The sequence below is a fragment of the Martes martes genome (assembly GCF_963455335.1).
Source record: "Martes martes genome assembly, chromosome: 2".
Lineage (NCBI taxonomy): Eukaryota > Metazoa > Chordata > Mammalia > Carnivora > Mustelidae > Martes > Martes martes.
In genome coordinates this window covers 49,173,379-49,200,065 of record NC_137889.1, presented here as the reverse complement: position 1 = coordinate 49,200,065, position 26,687 = coordinate 49,173,379, and the positions used below count along the sequence as shown (strand labels likewise).

The following is a 26,687-nucleotide window of genomic DNA, read 5'->3' as shown; positions in this document are numbered from 1 at the left end:
GATCTCTCCTCTTTCATTCATGATTTTATTAATTTGGGTCCTTTCCCTTTCCTTTTTGATAAGTCTGGCCAGGGGTTTATCAATCTTATTAATTCTTTCAGAGAACCAGTTCCTAGTTTCATTGATTTGTTCTACTGTTCTTTTGGTTTCTATTTCATTGATTTCTGCTCTGACCTTTATTATTTTCCTTCTCCTGCTTGGTATAGGGTTTCTTTGTTCTTTCTCTACTTTAGGTGTAGGGTAAGGTTGTGTACTTGAGACCTTTCTTGTTTCTTGAGAAAGGCTTGTATTGCTATATACTTCCCTCTCAGGACTGCCTTTACTGTGTCCCAAAGATTTTGAACAGTTGTGTTTTCATTTTCGTTTGTTTCCATGAATGTTTTCAATTCTTCTTTAATTTCCTGGTTGACCCATTCATTCTTTAGTAGGATGCTCTTTAGCCTCTGTGTATTTGAGTTCTTTCCGACTTTCCTCTTGTGGTTGAGTTCTAGTTTCAGAGCATTGTGGTCTGAAAATATGCAGGGAATAATCTCATTCTTCTGGTACCTGTTGAGACCCGATTTGTGACCCAGGATGTGATCTGTTCTGGAGAATGCACCATGTGCACTAGAGAAGAATGGGTATTCTGTTGTTTTGGGATGGAATGTTCTGAATTTATCTGTGATGTCCATCCGGTCCAGTGTGTCATTTAAGGCCTTTATTTCCTTGTTGATCTTTTGCTTAGATGATCGTGTCCATTTCAGTGAAGGCGGGTGTTAAAGTCCCCTACTATTATTGTATTATTATTGATGTGTTTCTTTGATTTTGTTGTTAATTGGTTTATGTAATTGGCTGCTCTCATGTTAGGGGCATAGATATTTAAAATTATTAGATCTCCTTGTTGAATAGACCCTTTAAGTATGATATAGTGTCCTTCCTCATCTCTTATTATAGTCTTTGGCTTAAAATCTAATTGATCTGATAGAAGGATTGCCACCCCAGCTCCCTTTTGATGTCTATTAGCATGGTAAATTGTTTTCCACCCCCTCACTTTAAATCTGGAGGTGTCTTTGGGTCTAAAATGAGATTCTTATAGACAGCATAATGATGGTTCTTGTTCTTTTTATCCATTCTAATACCCTGTATCTTTTTATTGGAGCATGTAGCCCATATACATTCAGGGTAACTATTGAAAGATATGAATTTAGTGCCATTGTATTGCCTGTAAGGTGACTGTTACTGTATATTGTCTCTGTTCTTTCTGGTCTTACTTTTTTTTTTTTTTTTTTTTAAGTTTTCATTTATTTGACAGAGGTCACAAGTAGGCAGAGAGGCAGGCAGAAAGAGGAAGAAGCAGGGTTCCTGCTGAGCAGAGATCCCGATATGGGGCTCGATCCCAGGACCCTGGGATCATGACCTGAGCCAGAGGCAGAGGCTTTAACCCACTGAGCCACCTAGGCGCCCCAGGTCTATATTACTTTTGCGCTCTCTCTTTGCTTAGAGGACCCCTTTCAATATTTCCTCTAGGGCTGGTTTTGATGTTTGCAAATTCTTTTAAGTTTTGCTTGTCCTAGAAGCTTTTTATCTTTCCTTCTATTTTCTATTTTATTTTTTAAATAAAGATTTTTATTTATTCATTTGACAGACACAGCAAGAGAGGGAACACAACGAGGGGGAGTGGAAGAGGGAGAAGCAAGCCCCCTGCTGAGCAGGGAGCCCAGTGCAGGACTCGAGCCCAGGACCCTGTGATCATGACCTGAGCCGAATGCAGATGCTTATGACTTAGCCACCCAGGCACCCCTCTCCTTCTATTTTCAAGGACAGTCTAGCTGGATATAGTATTCTCTGCTGCATATTTTTCTCATTTAGTGCTCTGAATATATCATGCCGGTCCTTTCTAACCTGCCAGGTCTCTGTGGAGAGGTCTACTGCCAATCTAATATTTCTACCATTATATGTTACAGACCTCTTGTCCTGAGCTGCTTTCAGGGTTTTCTCTTTGTCACTGAGACTTGTAAGTTTTACTATTAGATGACCGAATGTTGATCTATTTTTATTGATTTTTGAGGGTGGTTCTCTGTGCCTCCTGGATTTTGATGCTTGTTCCCTTTGACAGATTAGGGAAATTCTCTGCTAGAATTTGCTCCAGTATATACCTTCTGCCTCTCTCTCTTCTTCTTCTGGGATCCCAGTTATTTTAATATTGTTTCATCTTATGGTATCACTTATCTCTCAAATTTTCCCCTTGTGGTCCAATAGTTGTTCATCACTGTTTTTCTCAGCTTCTTTATTCTCTATCATTTGGTCTTCTATATCACTAATTCTCTCTTCTGCCTCATTTATCCTACCACTAAGAGCCTCCATTTTTTATTTCACCTCATAAAATTTTTTATTTCAACTTGGTTAGATTTTAGTTCTTTTATTTCTCCAGAAAGGGATTTTATTTCTCCAGGAAGGGATTCTCTAGTATTGTCCATGCTTTTTTCAATCCCATCTAGCACCTTGATAGTAGTCATTCTGAACTCTAGTTCTAACATATTATTAATTTCCATATTGATAAGGTCGCTAGCCTTTGGTACTGCCTCTTATTCTTTTTTTTTTTTGTGGTGAGTTTTTCAGCCTTGTCATTTTATCCAGATAAGAATAGATGAATGAGAGAACAAAAAACTAAAGGGTTAACAGTGACCCTAGAAAAATGTATTCTAACCAAATCAGGGGGAGAAGAAAGGAGGGAAAGAAAATATGTATTTTTTTTAATTTTTATTTTTATTTTACATATATATGTATATACACACATACATATATGTGTGTGTGCATATATATATTTTTATATATATATGCATATATATATATATATATATATATATATATATATATATATATATATATTGGACTGGTGAACAGAATAGAGCCATACACTTGATTTGGGGTGTATTTTGGTCTGTTAAAAGAAACTACTTTCCAAAATTTTAAAGAAAGAAAAACTTACATATATTTGAAAATAAAGGTAAACACATCGATGGGCTGGAATATTACTGTAAAGGTAAAAATTTTAAAAGATTCTAAAAAATGATTGATAAGTTGGTTGAAAAAAAAGAGGAAAGAATGTTATCAGGCTGGAGACTAGAACAAAGCCATGCAGTAGATTTAGGGTATATTTTCATCTATTAGAAGAAATTGTATTCCAAAATTTTAAAGAAAAAACCCGTCTGTATACAAAAAATAAGGTTAAATACAATGCAGGGATAAAATATGACTATAACAATGAAAATTTAAAAAGATTTTTAAAAAGGTATTGTTAAGGTAAAATAGTTTAAAAAAATTAGAATAGGGAAGAGGAAAAGTTAAAAAAAGTTCAACTTTGGGAGAGTAAAGGATCCTGGGGAAAAAAGCCATGTATTCTGTGTGTTGCTTTCCCCTAGCCCTGGAGTTCTGCAGTTCTCATTGATAAATGATCTTGGTCCTGGCTGGATGTTCTTGCTGATCTTCTGAGGGAGGGGCCTGTTGCAGTGATTCTCAAATGTTTTTGCCCGAGGCGGAATTGCACTGCCCTTGTCAGGGTCCAGGCTAAGTAATCTGCTTGGTTTTCGTCTCTGGAGCTTTTATTCCCTGAACACTCCGTATAGCTTTGGCGGACGGTAATGAGGATGGTGGCCTCCCAATCTCTGGCACTGCAGGAACCGAGAGTTCGGGGCCCCACCCGTCAGTGCACCTTCAGAGAAAAGCAGTCAGTCCCTCCCATTTCCCTGGTCGCCAACCGCATTCTGTGCTCACTTGTCCTGTGACTGAGTGTTTCTGTCTCTGGTGCATGGTCCTGTTTGGAGTCTAGAAACCTAGCAGATTTCTGCAGTGTTCTTCCTTGCTGCTCCTCCCAGAGAAGGAAGGTGGGGGGGGTCTCCCTGGATCTGTTACTTGTGGGGTCCCTGCTCAGAAAGCCGTGGCCCGACTGTGCTGGAGATTATGGTTTAAGGTAGCCCCAAGCTTGAGCCCACTGCTTGGCTCTTTCTGCAGCCTGCTTCCCTGCTCTGATACCTGGGACTGTGTCACAGTCAGGTACCCTTGTCTTTTTGTGACCCCACTGGTCTGAGACCATACTGTCCCCGTGAGGGCTCTACTCCCACTTAGCCTCTGGAGCAATGTCCCTCAGTGGACAAGACTACTAAAAGTTCCAATTTTGTGCTCTGCTACTCTACCTCTTGCTGTGAGCTGGTTCCACACCCCGCATTCTCTCTTCCCGTCTGTTGCCTTGGAATCACTTCTCCGCATGTCCTGCCTTCCAAAAAGTGGTTGATTGGGGCGCCTGGGTGGCTCAGTGGGTTAAAGCCTCTGCCTTTGGCTCAGGTCATGATCCCAGGACCCTGGGATCGAGCCCGCATCGGGCTCTCTGCTCAGCAGGGAGCCTGCTTCTTCCTCTCTCTCTGCCTGCCTCTCTGCCTACTTTTGATCTCTGTCAAATAAATAAATAAAATCTTTAAAAAAAAAAAAAGAAAGTGGTTGATTTTCTGTTCCTAGAATTGCTGCTCTTCCTCTCTTTTATTTCCTATTGAGTTTGTAGGTTTTCAGAATGGTTCGATAACTATCTAAGCTTAACTCCTGGGACCTGATGATATTTAGGTGTCCTACTCTCCTGCCATGTTGCTCCTCCTATTCTATTGCATATCTCTTCTAATACTTACGTCAGCTTTGTGGAGAAAGTGATAATACTCCCATTTCACAATTTAAACAGGAACTTTAATTAAGAGAAAGAGTACAAAACTTCTCTAGGGCAAAAAAGGAAGTAAGGGGCAGAACTGGGATTCAAATCTAATTCCTACTGGTGCTGACAGAAAATTTGCTAAATATTACTTCCTTTTCTCAACTATGCCCCATAGGTGCCTTTTGTGTTTATAAGGCTTCTCTGGAATTTTTAAAGTTTTGATTCTAAACCTAAAAGTAGGGGAAAAAAATCCTTACTCTATTCCTTGGGGGGTTCTGATTGACTCAGAAGATCTAGGCACAGTGAGAATGAAACTCATTAGAAACCCCTTTTTGTGGTGGATGTCTACCAGGGATAGATAGGAAATATGGCTGCCCCTTCATGAGGAATCCAAAGATGAGGCCACTCTGGCGTGGACTGGAAAGTGTTGTGCCAGAACAGCTGCCTAAGTAGTGTGCTGTTCATCAGATAACCTTTGTTTTGCAACTGGAATATTAGAAGTAGAAATGGGCTTTCCCTGAGAAGATCATAATCTTCCCAGATAACTGCTAAGCTTCCTGTATCTACCTATAATTACCCTTATTGGCTTGGAACTATTCAAAGGAAGTGATTATGTCACTTAACTTTCTCTGTAATTTCTAATCCTTAGGAATTTTTTTTAACAAGTTAAAAAACTCAGCTAGATGACTGAGGTCTTCATTTGAAGGAAAATGGATTCCAAATTTCTTCCCAAATATCCTGATGAAGATGTTTAATAGATATAAGAACATACAGTATATATACTAAGTCACCTAGAGAATGTACAGATTTTTTTTTTTAAAGATTTTATTTATTTATTTGAGAGAGAGACAGTGAGAGAGAGAGCATGAACGAGGAGAAGGTGAGAGGGAGAAGCAGACTCCCCATGGAGTTGAGAGCCCAATGCGGGACTCGATCCCAGGACTCCGGGATCATGACCTGAGCCGAAGGTAGTTGCTTAACCACTGAGCCACCCAGGCGCCCAGAGAATGTACAGATTTTTTTAACCAAGTTAAGACAAGCAAATGATACATAAAAATCCCTTTTATCATTTAGAAATAGTTTTTTTTAATTGGTTCTCCTTCAGAGAGGGTTCTGAGTCATTCTGTTGACTTTTATTTTGAAACTAATTTACTTTTATTCATTTCTATAATTTCCTGATTCAGTAAGTAAAAGAGAGTTGTCACAAACCCATTCATATCTGCTCCACGGAAGAAGTCAATGAAATGTTAAGATGAGGTGAATTAATCACTTATTAGGCTCACAATCAAACTTATTTCAATTATTTTAGGAACTCGTAAAATTAGGAGATTTTGCCTGTGGCCTGTTATCAGAAAATTTAGAAATATAGAAGGTTTTCATTCTGATTCATTTCCTGTTTTTCTTTTGCTGAATGTAAACTATGTAGAAAAACTTTGTATTATAAATATTTAAAAGTATTCTGTACACATGTTCTACACTTGAGTTATTTTTCTTCTATATTGATTGCCTGCTTATTGAATTTCACTTGTATTGTGAGGATTTAACAAAGAATTTTTTATAAATATTAAAATGAATAGTTTTCTGTAAAAGTCACTTCATTTTTATTATGTTAGGTGTGTTAGAAGAAGCCAGATTTTTTGGTATTGACTCATTGATTGAACACCTGGAAGTGGCAATAAAGGTAAGGCTCTTTTTACATTAGCCAGTGTTATATAGTTATTGTAGCTGTCTCCCAAAATGCACCACTGATTTCTTAATATCTGTTTCAAGAATTCTCAACCACCAGAGGATCATTCGCCAATATCTCGAAAGGAATTCGTCCGATTTCTGCTAGCCACTCCAACCAAATCAGAATTGCGTTGCCAGGTAATTAAAGCAGACTTTTATGTAAATTATTTGTGTCAGCAAAGCTGTGAGTAAAGTTTAACATTTTTGTGGATTTTTTTTTTGCTTTATGTTCCTTTTTCAAGCAAGATACAGTTTAATTATGGGTGATAGCATTGATTCAATCTCAAAATGGTTGGCAAAAAAAGAGATGTAATGGCCTTTTTTATTATCTAATATGCTCCATGTGGCAATTTGAATAGTTCATCAAAATTGCAGCAATTAAAATAAAAAGTCCATTCTTTGACATTTGTTATATATGGCCAGTCAGTGGTAGATACTTTTATGTATTAAAGATTTTATAAATCTCAATACTTACTTTTTAAGAATAAAACTACATTGAATTATTGAATATTTATAAAATAGATAAAAATATATAAACAATACCTATTAATATGTACATGGCCAACAGAGATGGTTCTTTAGAAATTTTGCACATGGGCGCCTGGGTGGCTCAGTGGGTTAAGCCTCTGCCTTTGGCCTGGGTCGTGATCTTGGGGTCCTGGGATTGAGCCCCATGTCAGGCTCTCTGCATAGTGGGGAGCCTGCCTCTCCATCTCTCTCTGCCTTCCTCTCTGCCTATTTATGGTCTCTCTCTCTCAAATAAATAAATAAAATCTTTTTTTTTTTTTTTTAAAGAAATTTTGCACATAAATAAAGTATAGCCAGACTGGATTTTAATGTTACATTTAAAGTTTCTTTTACTAAGAACCCATTAAGGATGCTGGTTTTATATCTAAGTTTTATCTGATCATTGTCTTCTAGTAAACTCCAGATGACTGACCTGCCAGTTGCTTCTAAGAAACTTGGGGGTTAGCTACAGTCATTAAATGTAATATAACAGATGGTTTAAATTTTGTGACAGTTTGTCTTTTCTTAATTTTAGGGTTTAAACTTCAGTGGTGCTGATCTTTCTCGTTTGGACCTTCGATACATTAACTTCAAAATGGCCAATTTAAGCCGCTGCAATCTTGCACATGCTAATCTCTGCTGTGCAAATCTTGAACGAGCTGATCTCTCCGGATCAGTACTTGACGTAAGAATCATTTTTTTGTTATAAGAGACAATTAAATGCTTAGTCTCTTGAACAGTGTCAACAAGCAGAAATGATCTCTCTCTCTATTTGGGGTTTTACTTGAAAACATAGTTTAAGTTGATAAAACCCAAGGTTCTGAAAGTGAAATTTGTTAGTTTTGCAACTTTAATATCCTTCAGTAAATGAAGACCTGAAATATTTAGCAACTAATAAGAAATGAAATCTTGAAATTAGATCCTCATCCCTTCAATATAGTGTACTTTAAAAGGACTTCTATTTTAAGTGAATTAGGAGGATAAAGCTGAATAGGACCTTGGAGATCTTTTATTCAGCCCCATTCCTGGAGTGGGGAAATATTGCTCTACAGGTATTTGGCAGAGATATTGTGAAATAAACATGATGTGTGTCAGGTTGTATAAGTTAGCATCTCTGTGGCTCTCCTTCTCTCTATATATACTTACATGTGTGTGTGTTTACATGTATGTGTGTATGTATATACATTTGACCCTCGTACAACACTGGGGCTGGGGCACTGGCCTCTGTGCAGTCAAAAATCCACATATAACATTTGACTCCTCCAAAAGGTAACTACTTATAGTCCACTGTTGACCAGAAGGCTTACCAATAACATGAACAGTCAATTAGCACATTTTTTTAAAGATTTTATGTATTTATTTGACAGAGAGATCACAAGTAGGCAAAGAAGCAGGCAGAGAGAGAGAGAGAAGCAGGCTCCCCGCTGAGCAGAGAGCCTGATGCGGGGCTCAGTCCCAGGACTCTGAGATCATGACCTGCACTGAAGGCAGAGGCTTAACCCTCTGAGCCACCCAGGTGCCCCAAACATAATTAGCATATATTTTATATGTCATCTGTATTATATACCATACTCTTACAATAAGGTAAGGTAGAGGAAAGAAAATGTTACTAAGGGAATCATAACAATGAGAAAATACATTTACAGTACTATATTATATTGATTTTTAAAAATCTACATATAGGGGACCTGGGTGGCTGTCGGTTGATCTTGATCCAGGTCTTGATCTCAGGGTCACAAATTTGAGCCCCACATTAGGCTCCACACTCAATCCCAGGACCTGGGATCAAGACCTGAGCCAAAGGCAGATGCTTAACTGACTGAGCCACCCAGGCATCCCAGTACCTTGCTTTTAGTAGTCATTGAATAAATGTTCATTGAATTTCATAATTTTAGTTTTCTTCCTTACTTGCAACCTATTTTTCCATGAAGTTTATGATATCAGATCTATAAAAAAAGATCTGCCAATATATATTTCCAGTATTTTCACTTTCCTTGTCCATCTTATGAGGAAGGACCACATTGGTAGCAAAATAAGCAAAAGACTAGTAGCACAAAGGAAAGGTTTGAAGGACCTAGTCTTTAGTGAAATGTTGAGAGACCGCTCGTGTGGCTTTTGTTAAGGACAAAAAAAAAAAGTTAAAAAGATAGACTGGGTCATTCAGTAAGCTGGTTTTGAGTTCTGTTGAATCGTAGTAATACGCCTGAACCATAATTTTCTACTGTATAATTGATAAACGGAAGCCCTTAGAGTTGTAAGTTTAATTACTAATGATGGAAATGGCTCATGTTGGAGAGTCATTGCCCAGGGTATATAGGCTGTGAAGTCAAAACTAATTGCTAATTGTACTTGGCATTTGAGGATGATTGCTAATGAGTAGCTCTCATATCCAGAAAATAGGATGTGTGCCAAGCACTCTGCCACACAAAAGGTACCTAACGGTTCCACCACTCTTCTGAACATCTCACCCAGTGTATCCCTCACAGGCTGCGAGGTCTTTCCATAGGAACTGTGTGATTCTGCAGTCAGCCAAAATGATCTCAGTTGCTCTTCCTGTTAAGCAGAAGTCTGTGCCACATTATCTGTTCTGTCAGCATGATTTAGAGTGTTTCTTCTACATGCTCTGCCTGCCATCAGTGATTTCAGCCTGCTGCATAGAAGCTGGTGTAACAGTGCAGCTGTTACATATCCATTGCATATTCCCGTCCAAGATTTATGAAGGGTAAGAGCTAGCAGGGACCCTGATGATCATCAAGTATGACCCTCTTGTTGGGTAGACTGAGAAACTGAAACCTAGCAATTTGCCCAAGCCCAAAAAAGCTAGTTTGTTAGCAGAGTTGGACCTGGACTCTACAGCATGTGTTTTCTTTTCCTTATTTCCTTTTTTAATGACTTTTTTGTGTGGAAAATGTCAAACATACAAAAATAGAATAATATAATGAATCCCCCTTGTTACCTCTACTACTCAGCTTCAACACATATCATCAGCATGTAAACAGTTTTGTCTCTAGTTCTTTTTGTGTTATTTTGAAGCAACTCATTTTACTGTACACATTTTGTTTATTTCTTAAAGATAAAGACCATTTGGGGTGTCTGCCTTGGGCTCCGGTCATGATCTTAGGGTCCTGGGATCGAGTCCCGAGGCAGGCTCCCTGCTCAGTGCTCTCTCTCGCTCTGTCATTATGCTCACGCTCCCACCCGCACTCGGGCTCTTTCTCTCTTGCTCTCTCACACGTAAATAAATATACAAAATCTTTTAAAAAAAGATAAAGACCATTTTTAAAAACATAATACCATTATCATACTTAAAAAATGATGGTAATAACGGAATTGCTTTCATCAAAACTCTTTGCCCCTTGATGCAGTAGATAGCAAAACTTACAGCTGCAGTGCTGGTTTACTGAGTAGCTGAGTTCTGTACCCTTGGTGTTGGTGACCTGCTTTTACCATTGATGAATAGAGGGGGAAATGTTTTCTGTGGTCGAAGATAGAAAATTTCACTGAATTTCTTATAAATCTGTTTCTTTGTAAGATTCCATAGCATATAGCTTTCTGTATAGAGCTGTACTTAAAATTACCTTGGGACTTTATTATTATTATTTGTGTTATTATTTCAAACAACAAACACTAGTTTTAAAAAATCCCCCATATACCAATCACCCATTCATCTAGACCAAGCTGGTCTAATCTATACTCCCATCAACTTTTGCCTCTTCCTATTTTTTAAGCATAATTAGCATACAGTGTGTTATTTTCATGATGAGTGTACTTTTTTTTTTTAAGCTTTTATTTACTTATTTGAGAGAGAACATGAGCAGGAGAGGAGCCGAGAGGTGGGAGAGGGAGGGAAAGAATCTCAAGCAGACTCTGCACTGAGTGTGGAGCCTCCTCGGGGCTCAGTCTCATGACCCTGAGATGATGACCTGAGCCAAAACCAAGAGTCAGATGCTTAATGGACTGAGCCACCCAGGTGCCCCTCATGATAAGTGTACTCTTTTTTTTTTTTTTTTAAGATTTTATTTATTTGTTAGAAAGAACGAGCATGAACAGGGGAAGGGACAGAGGGAGAAGCAGGCTCTCCACTGAGCAAGGAGCCCGATGCAGGGCTTGATCCCAGGATTCTGGGATCATGACCTGAGCTGACGGCAGATGCTTAACTGACTGAGCCACCCAGGTGCCCTATAAATGTACTCTTAATCCCCTTAACCTATTTCACCCATTTGTTTATTTCTTTTCTTTCTTAAATTACACATAAGAGTGAAATCTAGTTTTCTTTTTCTGACTTACTTTAGTTAGCATTATGCCCTCTACCTCCATCTGTGTTGTTACAAATGACAAGCTTTCATTCTTTTTTATGGCTGAGGAATATTCCTGTGTGTATGTTTGTATACCACATCTTCTTCATTCATTATGGATGGCCATTTGGGTTGCTTCCATATCTTTGCAATTGTAAATAATACTGTTATAAAATTGGGGTACATATGTATCAAATTGAATTAGTATTTTGGGGGTATTTAACCAGTAATGGGATTGCCAGATCATATAGTAATTCTGTTTTTAATTTTTTTTTTTAAGATTTTATTTAAGAGCTAGAGAGAGAGAGAGCGCACAAGTTGGGGGAAAGGCAGAGAGAGGGAGAAGCAGACTCCCTTCTGGGCAGGGAGCCTGATGCAGGGTTCAATCCCAGGACCCTGAGATCATAACCTGAGCCAAAGTCAGATGCTTAACTGATTGAGCCACCTAGGCACCCCTCTATTTTTAATTTTTTGAGGAACCTCCATACTGTTTTCCACTGTGGCTGTACCCATTTGCATTCCCACCAACAGTACATGAGGGTTCCTTTTTCTACACATCCTTGTCAACACTCATTATTTCTTATGTTTTTGATTTTAGCCATTCTGAGATGTATGAGGTGATAGCTCATTGTGGTTTTGATTTTTTGATTTGCACTTCCCTGATGATGAATGATGTTGAGCATTGTTTCATGTGTCTGTTGGCTATCTGGTTGTCTTCTTTGGAAAAATGTCTGTTCATATCTTTTGCCCATTTCTTAACTGGATTATTTATTGTTTTGTGTTGAGTTGTATAAGTTCTTTGTATATTTTGTGTGTTACCCCCTATTGGATATGTTATTTGCAAATATCTTCTCCCATTCAGTAGGTTGTCTTTTTGTTTCATTGATGGTTTCATTTGCAGTGCAGAAGTATTTTCTTTTAGTGTAGACCCAATAATTTAATTTTGTTTTTGTTTTCTTTGCCAAAAGAGACTTACCTAGAAAAATGTTTCTTTGGCTGATGTCAAAGAAATTACTGCGTGTGTCCTCTTCTAGCATTTTTACAGTTTCAAGTATCACGTTTAGGTCTTTAATCCATTTTTAGTTTATTTTTGTGTATGATTTAGGAAAGTGGTCCAGTTTCATTCTTTTGCATGAAGCTGTCCAGTTTCCCTGACACCATTTGTTGAAGAAACTGTCTTTCCCATTGTGTATTCTTGCCTCCTTTGTCACATTTTTTTTTTCTTTTGAGGGGGGCAGGGCAGAGGAAGAGGGAGAGAGAATCTTGAGCAGGCTCGATTTCACAACCTGAGGTCATGACCTGAGCTGAAATCAAGAGTCAGATGCTTAACTGAGTTGCCTAGGCACTCCTCCTTTGTCATAGATTAATTGACAATAAAAGTGTGGCCTCTTCTACACTCTGTGCTGTTCTGTTGAGCTGTCTTCTGTTTTTGTGTCAGTATCATACTATTTTGATTATTATAGCTCTGTTTTATACCTTAAAATCTGGGATTGTGATACCTTGAGTTTTGTTCTTTTTCAAGATTGCTATTTAGAGTCTTTTATGTTTCCATATAAATTTTACGATTATTTGTTCTAGTTCTATGGAAAATGCTGTTGGTATTTTGATTGGAATTGCATTAAACCTCTAGATTGCTTTGGGTAGTATGGACATTTTAACAGTATTGGTTCTTCCAATCCATGAGCACAGAATATCTTTCTATTTGTGTCATCTTCAGTTTGTTTCATCATTGTTTTATAGTTTTCAGAATATAGGTCTATCATCTCCTGGGTTAAGCTTATTCCTAGATATTTTATTCTTTTTGGTGGAATTATAAGTGGAATTATTTTCTTAATTTTTCTTTCTTCTACTTCATTATTAGGGATAGAAATACAGACAGATTTCTATATATTCATTTTTGTATCCTGAGACTTTACTGAATCCAGTTATCAGTTTTAGGATTTTTTAGTGAACTCTTTTGGGTTTTCTCTATAGAGTATCATATCATCAGCAGAGAGTGAAAGTTTACTTCTTCCTTACCAATTTGAATTCCCTTTATTTCTGTTTTCTTGTTTGATTGCTATGGCTAGAACTTCCAGTACTATTTTAAATGAAAGTGGTTCAAGTGGATATTCTTGTCTTATTCCTGATCTTAGAGGAAAAGCTCTCAGTTTTTCCCAGTTAAAGATGACGTTAGCTGTGGGTTTTTTAAGTATGGTCTTGTTATGTTGAGGTATGTTCCTCTAAACCTACCTCGTTGAGGTTTTTTTCATAAATGGATATTGTACTTGCTGAATACTTTTTCTCCATCTATTGAAATGGTCATATGGTTGTTACCTTTTTTTTTTTGTTAATGTGATATGTCATGTTGATTGATTTGCAAATATTATTTGTATTTTTGTATGCTGGAAATAAACTCCACTTGATCATGGTGAATTCAGGTTTTTTAAATGTGTTGTTGAATTTGGTTTGCTACTGTTGAAGATTTTTGCATCTGTGTTCCTCAGAGATCCTGGCTTGTGGTTTTGTTTTGTTTTGTTTGTAGTCTGTCTAGTTTTGGTATCAGTAATAACACTGGCCTCATAGAAGGAATTTGGAGGCTTTCCTTCCTCTTTTAGTTTTTGGAATAGTTTGAAAAAAATAGGTATTAACTCTTCTTTAAATGTTTGGTAGAATTCACTTGTGAAGCCATTGGTCCTGGGTTTTTGTTTGATTGGAGTTTTTCTTCCTAGATTCAGTTTTGGGAGATAATATATATTTCTAGGAATTTATCTATTTCTTCTAGGATGGCCCATTTATTGGCATATAATTTTTCATAATACTCTCTTAAAATCCTTAGTATTTCTGTGGTGTATCGGTGGTTATTTCTCCTCTTTCATTTTTTTTAATATTATTCGTGTCCTTTTTTTTTTCTTTTTCTTTAATGAGTCTAGCCAAAGGTTTATCAATTTTGTTGAACCTTTCAAAGAATCAGCTCTTAGTTTCATTGATCTGTTGTTCTTTTAGTCTCTTTTGAATTTATTTCTACTTTAATCTTTACTCTTCCTTCCTTCTCCTGGCTTTGGACTTTGTTTATTCTTCTTTTTGTAGTTCTTTTAGGTGTATAGTTAGGTTTGAGATTTTTCTTGCTTCTTGAGGTAGGCCTATAGTGCTATAATCTTCCACTGAAGAACAGCTTTTGCTGCATTCAAAGGTTTTGGACCATTGTATTTTCATTTTTCTCCATGTAAAATGAAAATGTTATTAGCATTGCTAATGCTAATTAGCAATTACCATGTTGAACATGTTAACAAACATTAACATGTTTAGTAGCATGTTATTTAATCTCCCATGTATTTGTGTTCTTTCCACTGTTTTCTGGTTTCATGCCATTATGGTCAGGAAATTTGCATGATATGATTTCAGTCTTTTTGAATTTGTTAGGACTTCTTTGTGGCCTAACATATGATCTACTCTGGAGAATGTTCCCTTTGCAACTGAAAAGAATGTGTATTCCACTGTTTTGGGGTGGAATGTTCTGAAATAACTTTTAGATCTATCTGGTCCAATATGTTACTCAGAGCCACCGTTTCCTTGTTGATTTTCTGTCTGGTTGATCTATCCGTTAATATAAGTGGGGTATTAAAGTTCTGTACTTATTACTGCATTACGATATTTTTTTTCCTTTTATGTCTGTTAATAGTTCCTATAGGTGCTCCAAATAAATATTTGCCATTGCTATATCCTCTTGTTGCATTGTTCCCTTTATCATTTTGTAGTGTCTTTTGTTGCTTGTTACAGTCTTTGTTTTAAATTCTATTTTGTCTAAGCTATAAGTTTTGCTACCCCAACTTTCTTTTCACTTCCATTTGCATGGTAAATGATTTTCGATTCCTTCACTTTTTTTTCTTTTTTAAGATTGATTTGAGAGGGTGAATGATCAGGGGGAGGGGCAGAGGGAGAGAGAGAATCCTCAAGCAGAGGCTCCCCGCTGAATGTAGAGTCCGACATAGGGTTCAACCCCAAGATCCTGAGATCATGACCTAATTTTAAGAGTTGGATGCTTAACTGACTGTACCACCCAGACACCCCTCCACTTTCAAACTGCGTGTGTCTTTAGGTCTTAAATGAGTCTCTTGTAGGCAGCATATTGATGGTTCTTTTTTATCCAGTCAGTCAGCCTGTATCTTTTTTTTTTTTAAATATAGATAGATTTATTTATTTATTTATTTATTTACGAGAGAGAAAATGAGCAGTGGGGGAAGGGCAGAGGGAGTGGGAGAGAAAATCCTCAAGCAGACACCGTGCTGAATGTGGATTGTGAAACTGGGCTTAATCCCAGGACCCTGAGATTATGACCTGAACCAAAACCAAGATTTGGATGCTCAACTGCCTGAGCCACCCAGGCTCCCCAGCCTATATCTTTTGATTGTAGCATTTAATGTATTTACATTCAAAGTAATTAATGATATGTATGTACTTACTGCCATTTTGTTACTTGTTTTACAGTTGTTTTTGGAGTTCTTAGTTTCCTTTTTTCTGTTGCTCTCTCCCTTGTGGTTTGATGGCTTTCTTTAATGATTTACTTGGATTCCTCTCCCTTTATTTTTTACATATCCATTACAGGTTTTTGATTTGTGGTTACCAGTAGGTTCATATATAACATCTTATGTGTACAGGTATCTGCATAAGGTTGGTGGTTGCTTAAGTTTGAACCCATCTTAAATGCACTAAATTTTTTACTCACCCCCCTACTCCCAACACACAAACACACACATTTTATGTAGATGGTGTCATATTTTATCCTTTTATTTTGTGAATTCCTTGATTTATTTTTATGTGTATAACTGATTTTAATGCTTTGGTGTTTTAACTTCCATACTGGTTTTGTAAGTGATTCATCTACTACTTTTATTATATTTTCATTTACCTGTGAAATTTTTTCCTTTCCTAATTCTCTTACTCCTGATGATGTCCTTTTTTTTTTTTTTCCATTCAAAGAATCGCCTTTAACATTTCTTGTAAAGCTGGTTTAGTGGAGATGAACTGCCTTCTACTTTTGTTTGTCTGGAAAACTCTTTCTCTCCTTCTATTCCTAACGATAGCTTTGCTGGGAAGAGCATAACTGGTTTCAGGTTTTTTCCTTTTAGCACTTTAAATATGTCATGCCACTCCTTTCTGGCCTCCAGTGTCTGCTGAAAAATCAGCAGATCGCCTTATGGGGTTTCCCTTGTATATAACTTTTTTTTTTTCTTGGTGCTTTTAAATTCTCTCTTTATCACTACTTTTTGTCATTTTCATTATTATGTCCCTTGGTGTGAACCCTCACAGATTGATTCTTTTGAGGTCTCTGTGCCTCCTGGATATGGATTTCTCTTTTATTTCCCAGATTCAAGTTGTTTGCAGCTATTATTTCTGGAAACAAATTTTCTGCCCCCTTTCTGTCTCTTCTCTTTCTGAGATCTGTGTGATGGATATGTTATTACACTTAATGTCACTGAGTTCCTTTAACGTAGTTTAATTTTTCTATCCTTTTTTCTTTTTGTTGTTCATCTTGGTTGATTTCCATTACTCTGTCCTCCATCTTACTGATCCATTCTTCTGCTTTCTCTGGTCTACTGTTTATTCTCTCTAGTGTATTTTTAATTTCAGTTCTTCATCTATGATTGGTTCTTTTATATTTTCTCTTTGTTAAGGGTCTCACTGAGATCCTTCACTCTCCTCAGATCCAATAACTCTCTTTATGATCATTTCTTTGAATTCTCTATAATGCATATAGCTTATTTCCATTGCATTTAGCTCTTTTGCTGTGATTTTGTCCTAGCCTTTCATTTGGGACATATTCCTCTGTTTCCTCATTTTGTCTAACTCTCTGTATCTGTTTCCATGTATTACGAGAATCAGCTTTGTCTCCTGCTCTTAAAAGTAGTGGCCTTAGGAAGAAGAGGTCCTGTAGTGGCCTGTAGTTCAGTGGTTCTTGTTCACCAGAACCAGGCAGTTTGGGCAGAGGTGTCTCCCATACGTGTTGCATGTGCCCTACTGTTGTGGCTGAGCTGCTTTTGCCTTCAGTCTGGTTGGTTGCTTCAGTGCATTTTCCTTGTGGGCAGGGTTTGGTCCCTGTGCTGTTAAGTGCCAGTCTGGGGCCACCTTGGGCTTATAGTTGGGTCAGACCAGATGCCAGCCCCTAGCCTGTTGCTGGTGCTACAGTCACACCTAACTGCAGGGTGCTCTCCCTGTGCTGTCACCTTGGGAACTTTTGATAATAGTTACAGTCTATTTTACCTGGGTGCACAACACAGAGAACCAGAGACATTTATCTTCATATTATCAGCTTTCCATCTGGTTAATATTTTTAGTATTTAAAATACAGTCATTGGGGCACCTGGGTGGTTCTGTTGGTTGGGCGTCTCCCTTCAGCTCAGGTCATGGGATCCAATGATCCCATGATGGAGTCCTGCATCGGGCTCCCTGCAGGGAGCCTGCTTCTCCCTCTCCCTCTGTTGTTCCCTCTCCTTGTGCTCTCTTGCTGTCAAATGGATAAATAAAATCTTTTTTTAAAAAGTTAAAAAATAAAATAGAGTCATCTCTTAGTTATTTTGTCCTTCCAGGTTCTCATTTATCTTACCACTCAGTCTGAGCTTCTATACTACCTTGTGTAAATGCAAAGGCAGAGATGGGAAAGTATGTGTGCATTTCTCAATTTTCTGTGATTTGAAATGATCTGTAGCATATTTCCCTTTCCATAGAATTGACTGTGGGGTAAATGGAATTGCACTTATATAATTTTTTTGATAGGTATGGCAATAACATAACTTGATCAACCTTAGGATTTTAGAAATCTTCACTATTGTAGTTTTTTTTTAAGATTTTTTTTTAATCTTTTTTAAAGATTTTTATTTATTTATTCGGCAGAGAGAGGGGGAAAGCAGGCTCCTCACTGTGTGGAGAGCCCAATGTGAGGCTTGATCCCAGGACCCTGAGATCATGACCTGAGCCAAAGGCAGAGACTTATCCCACTGAGCCACCCAGGTGCCCCGATTCACTGTTGTAGTTTTAATGACAACTACAATTGTCATTTATATAGTACCTTACATTTTTGTGTGTATGTGCCTTACAGTTTTTAAGACAGCTGTATTCATCATCTACTTTGGTCACAATTTGTGAAGTTCTAATGTTAATGTCACCTTTATAGCTTCCTGCCTTATCCAGTTGCTGTTGGAGTTCAGATCTGATGACATTGAATCCTCAGAGATAAATTAACATAATTTAAAATTCTAACATATATTTTCTAGTTTTTTTTTTTACTAGTTTTTTTTTTTTTTTTACTAGTTTACTATTTACTAGTTTTGTATTTTGCACTATAATTTGGGTGTTCAGGGTTGTCAATGTTGTGTAGTAGTGGTTGGTACAGAAAGACCCAACAACAATTTGTAGTGTTTTGTAGCCAGATGATGCCTGGAACTGCTGGAGTTAGTATTCTTACCTTCGAAATGAAGGTAGTAATAGCAGGATTGAACATCAAGAATTTTGTTGATTCCTACAGAAATAAGGAAGAGAAATCCCTACCCCTGACAAGTTTATGCCTTCTTTACCCATAAATTTCAGCTCTCATGTCACACCCAGGGCTGTTCCTGAAAGTAGAAGTAGGATGTCATGGTTGACTCTCCCAATTCTTTTATCTAAACTCTTAATGTTTTGTGTAAAATGGACATATTATTTTTAATTGGGCTGTTCTTTCTTTTAAAACGGTTCTTTTAAAATAACTATTTCGGGGCACCTGGGTGGCTCAGTGGGTTAAGCCTCTGCCTTCGGCACAGGTCATGATCTCAGGGTCCTGGGATTGAGGCCCGCATCAGGCTCTCTACTCAGCAGGGAGCCTGCTTCCCCCTCTCTCTCTGCCTCCCTCTCTGCCTACTTGTGACCCCTCTCTCTCTCTGTCAAATAAATAAATAAGATCTTAAAAAAAAAAAAACTTTCTTAAAATAGTTCTCAATTCTTTTGGGGTCTAGTGGGAAAAGTCGTCATTGTAAACAGAAAATAATTGATGGTGAATGTATGGAATTGAGTTTCCACCCCGTGTCTATCTTTTCTTTTACTGTTTGAGCCAATTTTTTCTTGCCCAAACAAAATTCTGAATGTTAAAGCATGGACTTCTCTCTTTTCCTTGCCAGTGTGCAAATCTCCAAGGAGTCAAGATGCTCTGTTCTAACGCAGAAGGAGCATCCTTGAAACTGTGTAATTTTGAAGATCCTTCTGGTCTTAAAGCCAATTTAGAAGGTGAGCTTCTATGTATAATTACATTGTCTAAAGTGAAAACATCGCTTCTCGGCCTTTTGGCTAAGATCAAGTGTAAAGTGAAAACATACCATGAAGTAAAAAGCCCAACAAAATAATTGTTACAGGGAAGTCATGACCACTGTAGGAAGGTACAGATTTCTTCTGTCTTCATACTTGGAGAATGAGCAAAAGAGTAAACTCTGTCTTGGTCTCAGTCATATGTTAGGCAAGACGTTAGGGAAAATCCAGCCTTCGATCATGAACAAGGCTTTAGTTGGAGCATTAAATACCAGCATCTCAAACTTGGAAACTAAACAGCATACTCTCACACTGACTAAAATGAATTTCAGTTTGCACAAAGCCAGGGAGTTTTTGTCATTGTGATGTAATGTTTTGTTCATGAATGCCTGGTGACTGTTGTGTCAGTGAACTGGTCACTTGGTTTAGTTGCAGGTTAGGGACACAGGGTACTTCCCTTCTTTATAACCTTCCAGAGGCTGCTGTAAAAACGCTACTTGTCTAAGACTGAATTGAATCCTTCCCTCAAAAATATCGACTAAAACATTCTTCATTCATAGTATAAGCAAACAGTTTTTTAACAGTGAACTCTTTCTGTGTGGAAGTTGGTTGAGAGACTGAGATTTATGGTTCGCAGAGTTCTTTCCAAAAGTTCAAGGAGCCTGTCATCATTCACCTCCATTAAGTCATCCTGTGGTTTTTTGAAGGTAGAGGACTATAAATATTTTTAAGTTCAACTACTCCCTAAATATGTTCACTTTAGGTGCTAATCTGAAAGGTGTGGATATGGAAGGAAGTCAAATGACAGGAATTAACCTGAGAGTTGCTACTTTAAAAAATGCAAAGTTGAAGAACTGTAACCTTAGAGGAGCAACTCTGGCAGGAACGGATTTAGAGGTGAGTCACCAATTTCTTAAGAGTTTTTGTGAATCCACAGTTACTGAGTATCTCATGAAAATTTATTGAAATCATAAAGTACTTGGCTGGTAAAAACCGGCAGGTAGCATGCCAGCTCCACTGGAGGGATGTTTTCTTATCAATTGCTTGTTTCAACAAATTTGAACCCCAAAGCAGGGTTCAGTTACACAAGTCCTAGATGCCAGTCTCAGATTTGGAGATTCATCTGACATTCGCTCTTAGTTGATTTCCTTTCTCCTCTTTTCCTTGGGTCTCCTTCAGGTAGATCAGTTTTGATGGGTGTCTTTATTAATCTAATTTATTGTGGATTTTTTTTTAAGATTTTTATTTATTTGACACAGATAGCACAGGCAGGGGGAGCAGCAGGCAGAGGGAGAAGCAGGCTCCCCGCTGAGCAAGGAGCCCAATGTGGGGCTTGATCCCAGGATCTTGAGATCGTGATCTGAGCTGAAGGTAGACGCTTAACCGACTGAGCCACCCAGGAGCCCCTCATTGTGTTTTTCTTAAGTTTTAATTCCAAGCAGAATTGAATGGGGTCAGATTATTTTTTTAACTACTTGAGAAATTTAAAAGATATCCAGGTTTGAAATCAGGTTCAAAGAAAGCCTGTTCTAAACTGGAATCATGTTCTTTTTGAATCTCAACTTGAGATTTTAATTTTGTCCATGTATCTCTTTCATCAGAATTCTGTATGTTCTCTTAACTTGCAAATGCAGCTAGCAGACTTAAGGGCTATTGATCAGGCTCCAGTGTTGTCCAGTAGCACTTTTTGCAATGCTAGACAGGTTCTAAATCTGTTTAGTACCGTAGCAACCAGCCCCTGTGGCTGTTGAGCACTTGAAATATGGCCAGTGCAACTGAGAAATGAATTTTTAAATTTTATTTCATTTTAATCCATTTAAATATAAGTAGCCATGGGGCGCCTGGGTGGCTCAGTGGGTTAAAGCCTTTGCCTTCGGCTCAGATCATAATCCCAGGGTCCTGGGATCGAGCCCCACATCGGGCTCTCTGCTCAGCGGGGAGCCTGCTTCCTCTTTCTCTCTCTGCCTGCCTCTCTGCCTACTTGTGATCTCTGTCAAATAAATAAATAAAATCTTTAAAAATAAATAAATAAATAAATAAAAGTAGCCACATGTGGCTGTTGCCATCATATTGAACAGTACAGCCCTATCCCAGAAAATCTGGCCTGTATTGGACTGGAGAGAATAGTAGGTCAAAATCTGGCTTGTTTTTTTTCTTTTAATGTTTTTGCCTGTTCTCTTGATAGATCTTAGCAACAGAGTATCAGGCCCCATTAAACTTAAAGGCAAAAATAATCAGCCTAAAGCCAAAAGTATAAACCTATTATAAGCACAGTTATTTAATTTTTTATTATTTGGTACTGTCAGACCAAAGATGATGATCCCCCCAACCCTTGGTTTTAGTTAGCCATGTAGTCAAAGTCTTCCTGATTGCAACTGATTGCAAAGACTAATCAGGTTGACTGTTGAAGGGCAGCTGGTGACATTCTGTCCTAAATGGTTATGTGCCATCGCTCAACATCTCCAGGGACATCTGTCACTGTGATCGCAAGAGAAATTTAAAAACAACTTCCAATTGTGGTGGTAGTTAACTGTTGTATACATTTATTAAAACTCATTGAACTGTGCATATAATTTGGGATTTAAAAAAAAAAAAAGGCAGTTCCCTGCTATTAAAAAGTTGAGGAAAGGCAAAATCTCTTACATAATTTAATTTTGTAAGTAAAATTTCTTGCTCAGATGTTTTTAAATGATGTTTCCCAGCCCTGCTCAGGCCTTTTGTTATTGTTGTTGTTGGATTGTAGTAACTTTGCACAGATAAAATTTATTACATTGGAGTCCATTCTGGGTTTTAAGTGACTGATTCTTAAATATATGAACAGAAGAGACATGCTTCCTCTTTAACCTTTGTTTATCTCTATTTGTGATGGTCAGCCTGAGCATCACCTAGAGAAAACAAATCCAATAGAAGAAAATCTGACTTTCTTCCTAAAACAGAAGTTTTCCAGAAATAACTGATTTTCATGACAACATGAGCTTCATGGGCCCAGGGAATCATTTCGAGAGGGAGCAGAGAAGGCCCTCACCCTGCACCCGAATTTCGTGAATATTGGTTTTGTCTTGCAGAATTGTGATCTGTCTGGCTGTGATCTTCAAGAAGCCAACCTGAGAGGTTCCAACGTGAAGGGAGCTATATTTGAAGAGATGCTGACACCACTGCACATGTCACAAAGTGTCAGATGAGAATTTCAGTGCTGAAGTTCTGAAGTCCAAGATGCAAAATATTTTCCTTATCAGTTTTTTTTTCTCCACCCACTCAGTTGTCTAGAAGAAATAACACTGTAAGAGAATTTAAAAAAAAAAAAAAAATTTAAAGGATTATGCTTGTTCTCAGCGGTGCATAAAGGGAAAAAGTGACTTTTTTCCACATTCTGGTTTTAATGGAGAAGCGCTCATGTAATAGATATAGGGAAGCTAGATTAGCTTGCTGCCTTTTGAGTGGAGGTAGAGGGATTTTCCTGGCTTTATGACCAGGAATAGGATCCATTATGTTTGCTTTTAAATAGGCATGATGTGGAAATACCATCTTGGTTTGAAATGTACTTGAGGATTTTAATTTATGAAAAGCACAACATATGCAATTATATTTATTGAATCTTTAGATGCAGTATGGATATTTAAATTGTTAAACTTTATGAAAATTTTGCAGAGTTCAGGTTTATTAATAGCTTTAGTGATGCACTCCCCTACTTTAAATACCTGTCACGCTGTGTGAATATGGTGAGATCAGATTCCCCAAGGCTCTCTTTTCAGGTTTATTTTTATCATGTTTATTTTTTAGAACAGAGCAGTAGCTAAATTAAATCCTCAGTTCTTACTGATTGAGACAGAGTGAAAGAAAAGACAATTATCAGCTCAAGTTAAGGTGGAATTCTCCAGATGGACAGTCTCCAGATGGACAAAGAATTTACCTATTGCTACAGCTTTTAAATGAGCTATTGCTACAGCTTTTAAATGAGCATCATTAGAATTTCATTCAAAGCAGGTTCCACTCAACGCCAGACCAGGCAATTTTATCAATTTACACTACTCGCCTTGTTTCCTCCTATATAGTCAAAATAAGCATAGGAAGATATGTCAGAACCAAAAAACCAAGGTGCATTATTAATATTAATTTAATTCAAATGCCAAATAGTTTAGACAGGGCCAGCTTAGAAATAGGCATAAATCCCAGTCCACTGCAATCCAAGCTATAAATAAAATATGAATGAGCATGGCAGTCATCTTTTGGACATCACCATAACTGCAGCTAAAACCCTACAATGGGGAATGAGGGGATTTTAAACTGACGCTTAGATTATAGCCACCAAAAAACTGAAATAAGAGTAAAGGCATTTGGCTGGTCCAAGATGTAATACCAATCAGCACCTGTCTTTGACTTCTGTTTTCTGGTTTCATGTAAATCAATTCTAGCCTGATTTTCTCGAGTCCTCATCTCTACGGTAACAGAGAGACAGGGCCTCTACTCCTTACCAGTAACCCATGTCCTTTCGTCTGGCCCAAGAACAGGGATATAAGCTGTGTCCAAATAGGTTCTGAATTCTGCAGACTCATCAGTTTGAAGCAATGAATCATTCAAAACTACTTTGTCTCCTCTGGGAGAATGACATGTCTTCAATATTTACGTAGCTTCTTCTATATATACATATGCAAAGCTTTCCTTAACAGTAAAAGGTACAATATGCATAGTGGGAGATCGGACCTTTACAGGTGAGGGAAAGCAACTTCAGAAATGAATTATTTTCTTTGCTTTATTATTTTTACCAAGACAGAGAAGTATTGTATTGAGAGATATCTATTTTCATAATCAATATGTGCCTAAATTATATTTAAATCATTTCACTCTGTACTATATATTTTCAATAATTATAGAACGTGTTATTCATCCACTTAAGGGTACCTCTGTAGACATAACTTAAAACTGCAGAAGAATCCGAAAGACCTAAACGTGGTATGCTTAGAAACTGCAGATTTTGGATCTGATGTATACTGCATTAATAAATGATGTGAAATGTTGAAAAGGAGTTTCTTGTCATGTTTTGAAATCAGCACTTGTAATTTGCTTACATTTCTTCACCATATGTTGATGACCAGCCCCAAGGGTCGGGTTGGAAAAGAAAATGCAACATTATAATTAAACCGATTAGTTTCTTTGAAAGTGCCATTCAGGCAAATTTACTTCTTAAAGTGTGATTATTTTATGACCCCTCTTTTTAAAATCCACCATACTAACAACACAAAGAGATCTCATTAATTCTGAAAAGACAAGACTGCCTTCAAGTAATACTTTGAGTTAATTTGAGTTACTCTTCAGCTGATGAACATTACAAGTTAGTTAGCTTTATTAGGTTAAGAACATTTTCCCCAAAACATTCTCACCTAACACCTGGGAGAGAGGATTTTGAGGGAGGAGTTTCAAAATAGTAAAACTTCTATTAAACCTAGAACATGTCTGTACACGGGTAAAAATATAGGTGGGGGTGGGAGACTAGAAAAAGGTTAAACCTAAATTAACAGATTACCAACATGGATAAAATTCAGTACTGTGTAATTACTCAGGTATTAGGTTGCAATATAATCTAGTTCTTCTAGTTAACAGTTTCAAAAAAATTTTAGTAGGAAATATTGCAGATTCATTTTCTTGCAAAGGTTACTATCAAAAATCAGGACTTGGAATATTTTCTCCAGTTGCTCATTTCATGAATTGGTGACTTACACTGTAAATCTACCCCCATGTCAGCTTCAAATCATGTTTAATGAAAAGCCCTAGAATTTCATTAAATTTCCAAGGAGGTATTATCTTTAAAATTAAAAGGTACACCTCTGTGAAGAAAAGTGGTTACATTTTCTGTACAAAGCACCTTAATGCAAGGATTAATTCTCTGAAAGCCTTTCACAACTTATAACTATGCCAGCAGGAGTTCACCATGGAGTCCTCCTGCTGAGATTTTACATTAGGCAAAAAAGAGGGTTGTATCCATCACTCATCAAGATTACAGAGTCATTATTGTAACACTTTAATAGTTTTGATAATGTTGAGAGTGAAACCATTTTCCCTCTAAAGCCATACACTTTGAGATCTGGAAATTTCTAAATTGAGAAAAAATTTATGACAACCATAAAATCCATTCATGATAAATGCTCTATCCTTGGAACTATGAAAAGCTTGGAAGTTTGTCACTAAACATCGAAATTCCATTAACTGCATGTTTGATCTCTTATTTGATATTGTAGAAAATGAATCTGGCCTTTGCCCTTGAGATCTATGTGCCCTAAGAATTTGACACAGATTTGTCATAAAGCATACTGTATGTATTTATATACTATGTGGCTGTGTTCATCCCAAAATTTCAAAACATGTTTCAAAAGTTTAATACCAACCAATAGAAATAAGCTACAAGAAATCCACTGATGCGTAACCAAAGATAAGTGCTTAACATGAAATAAGGGTTAGATGTCTTACCTCCCATTTCCTTAGTCCTGACCAATGACCACATCTGCTTACACAACACTGTAAGAAGCGCACCTCTTTCAGCAAATGGGAAATCAGTTGGAAAATTTGAACACTATTCAAACATAATGAACTCCTGTTGAAAAAGAGCCTCTCACTACCTTTGTATTACAGTGAGATGAGATAACTTTCATGTCAAAATGGCTCTTAAATTATTCAGTGTCTAAGGAAATAATTAAAATAATTTAAATGAAATTAATCACTTTATTTTTTTTCTTTAAATTCCCCTCTGTCTGCAATTATACTTGAAAGCTTATCTCCTTCTCTACCCTATCATGAGACTCTGACAACCTCCACAGAAATGGCTGAGGAAAGCATGGAGTTAAGTTGCCCTCCACATTGCTCTTTATGCTGACATCTAGCAAATGCAGTTGTTCCAGGAGTCACTGGGCAATGACTGATGAGTTTAGATCCTACCTGAGGAGAAACTGCCAATTCCGCTCTAAAATGAATATTCCAGTCATTTTTAACCATTTTACAACTTAGCTAATGTAACAGGCCTCACACACAATTGTACAGGAAGATGTAATTCTGTGTCTGATAAAACATATCTTTGATGCAGAAATAGAGGAAGCATTAAGCCTAATCTGGTTTAAAGGTCCTTACATTTCATTCATTCATTCATTCATTCATTCATTCGAACTTAAACTTACTGAATGCTGACTAAATGCTAGGGATTTAACAGGCTTTTAAATAAGATGGGCTCCTTAACTCTCCTG

At 37.3% G+C, this 26,687-nt stretch overlaps 1 protein-coding gene across 5 annotated transcripts in view; it reads left to right on the top strand.

Annotated features, from left to right (window-relative positions):
* The window catches only part of KCTD9 (potassium channel tetramerization domain containing 9), a 45,080-nt gene extending 20,606 nt beyond the window's left edge, over positions 1-24,474 (top strand). For all 5 annotated transcript variants that reach the window (XM_080797272.1, XM_080797273.1, XM_080797276.1 and 2 more), the window contains 6 exons: positions 6,289-6,356; positions 6,446-6,541; positions 7,446-7,595; positions 19,335-19,440; positions 20,222-20,355; positions 22,524-24,474. In XM_080797272.1, coding sequence (XP_080653398.1) covers positions 6,289-6,356; positions 6,446-6,541; positions 7,446-7,595; positions 19,335-19,440; positions 20,222-20,355; positions 22,524-22,640 — 671 coding nt within the window. In that variant the 3' untranslated portion in view covers positions 22,641-24,474. The remainder of the gene's footprint in view (positions 1-6,288; positions 6,357-6,445; positions 6,542-7,445; positions 7,596-19,334; positions 19,441-20,221; positions 20,356-22,523) is intronic.
* Positions 24,475-26,687: the final 2,213 nt, after the last annotated feature.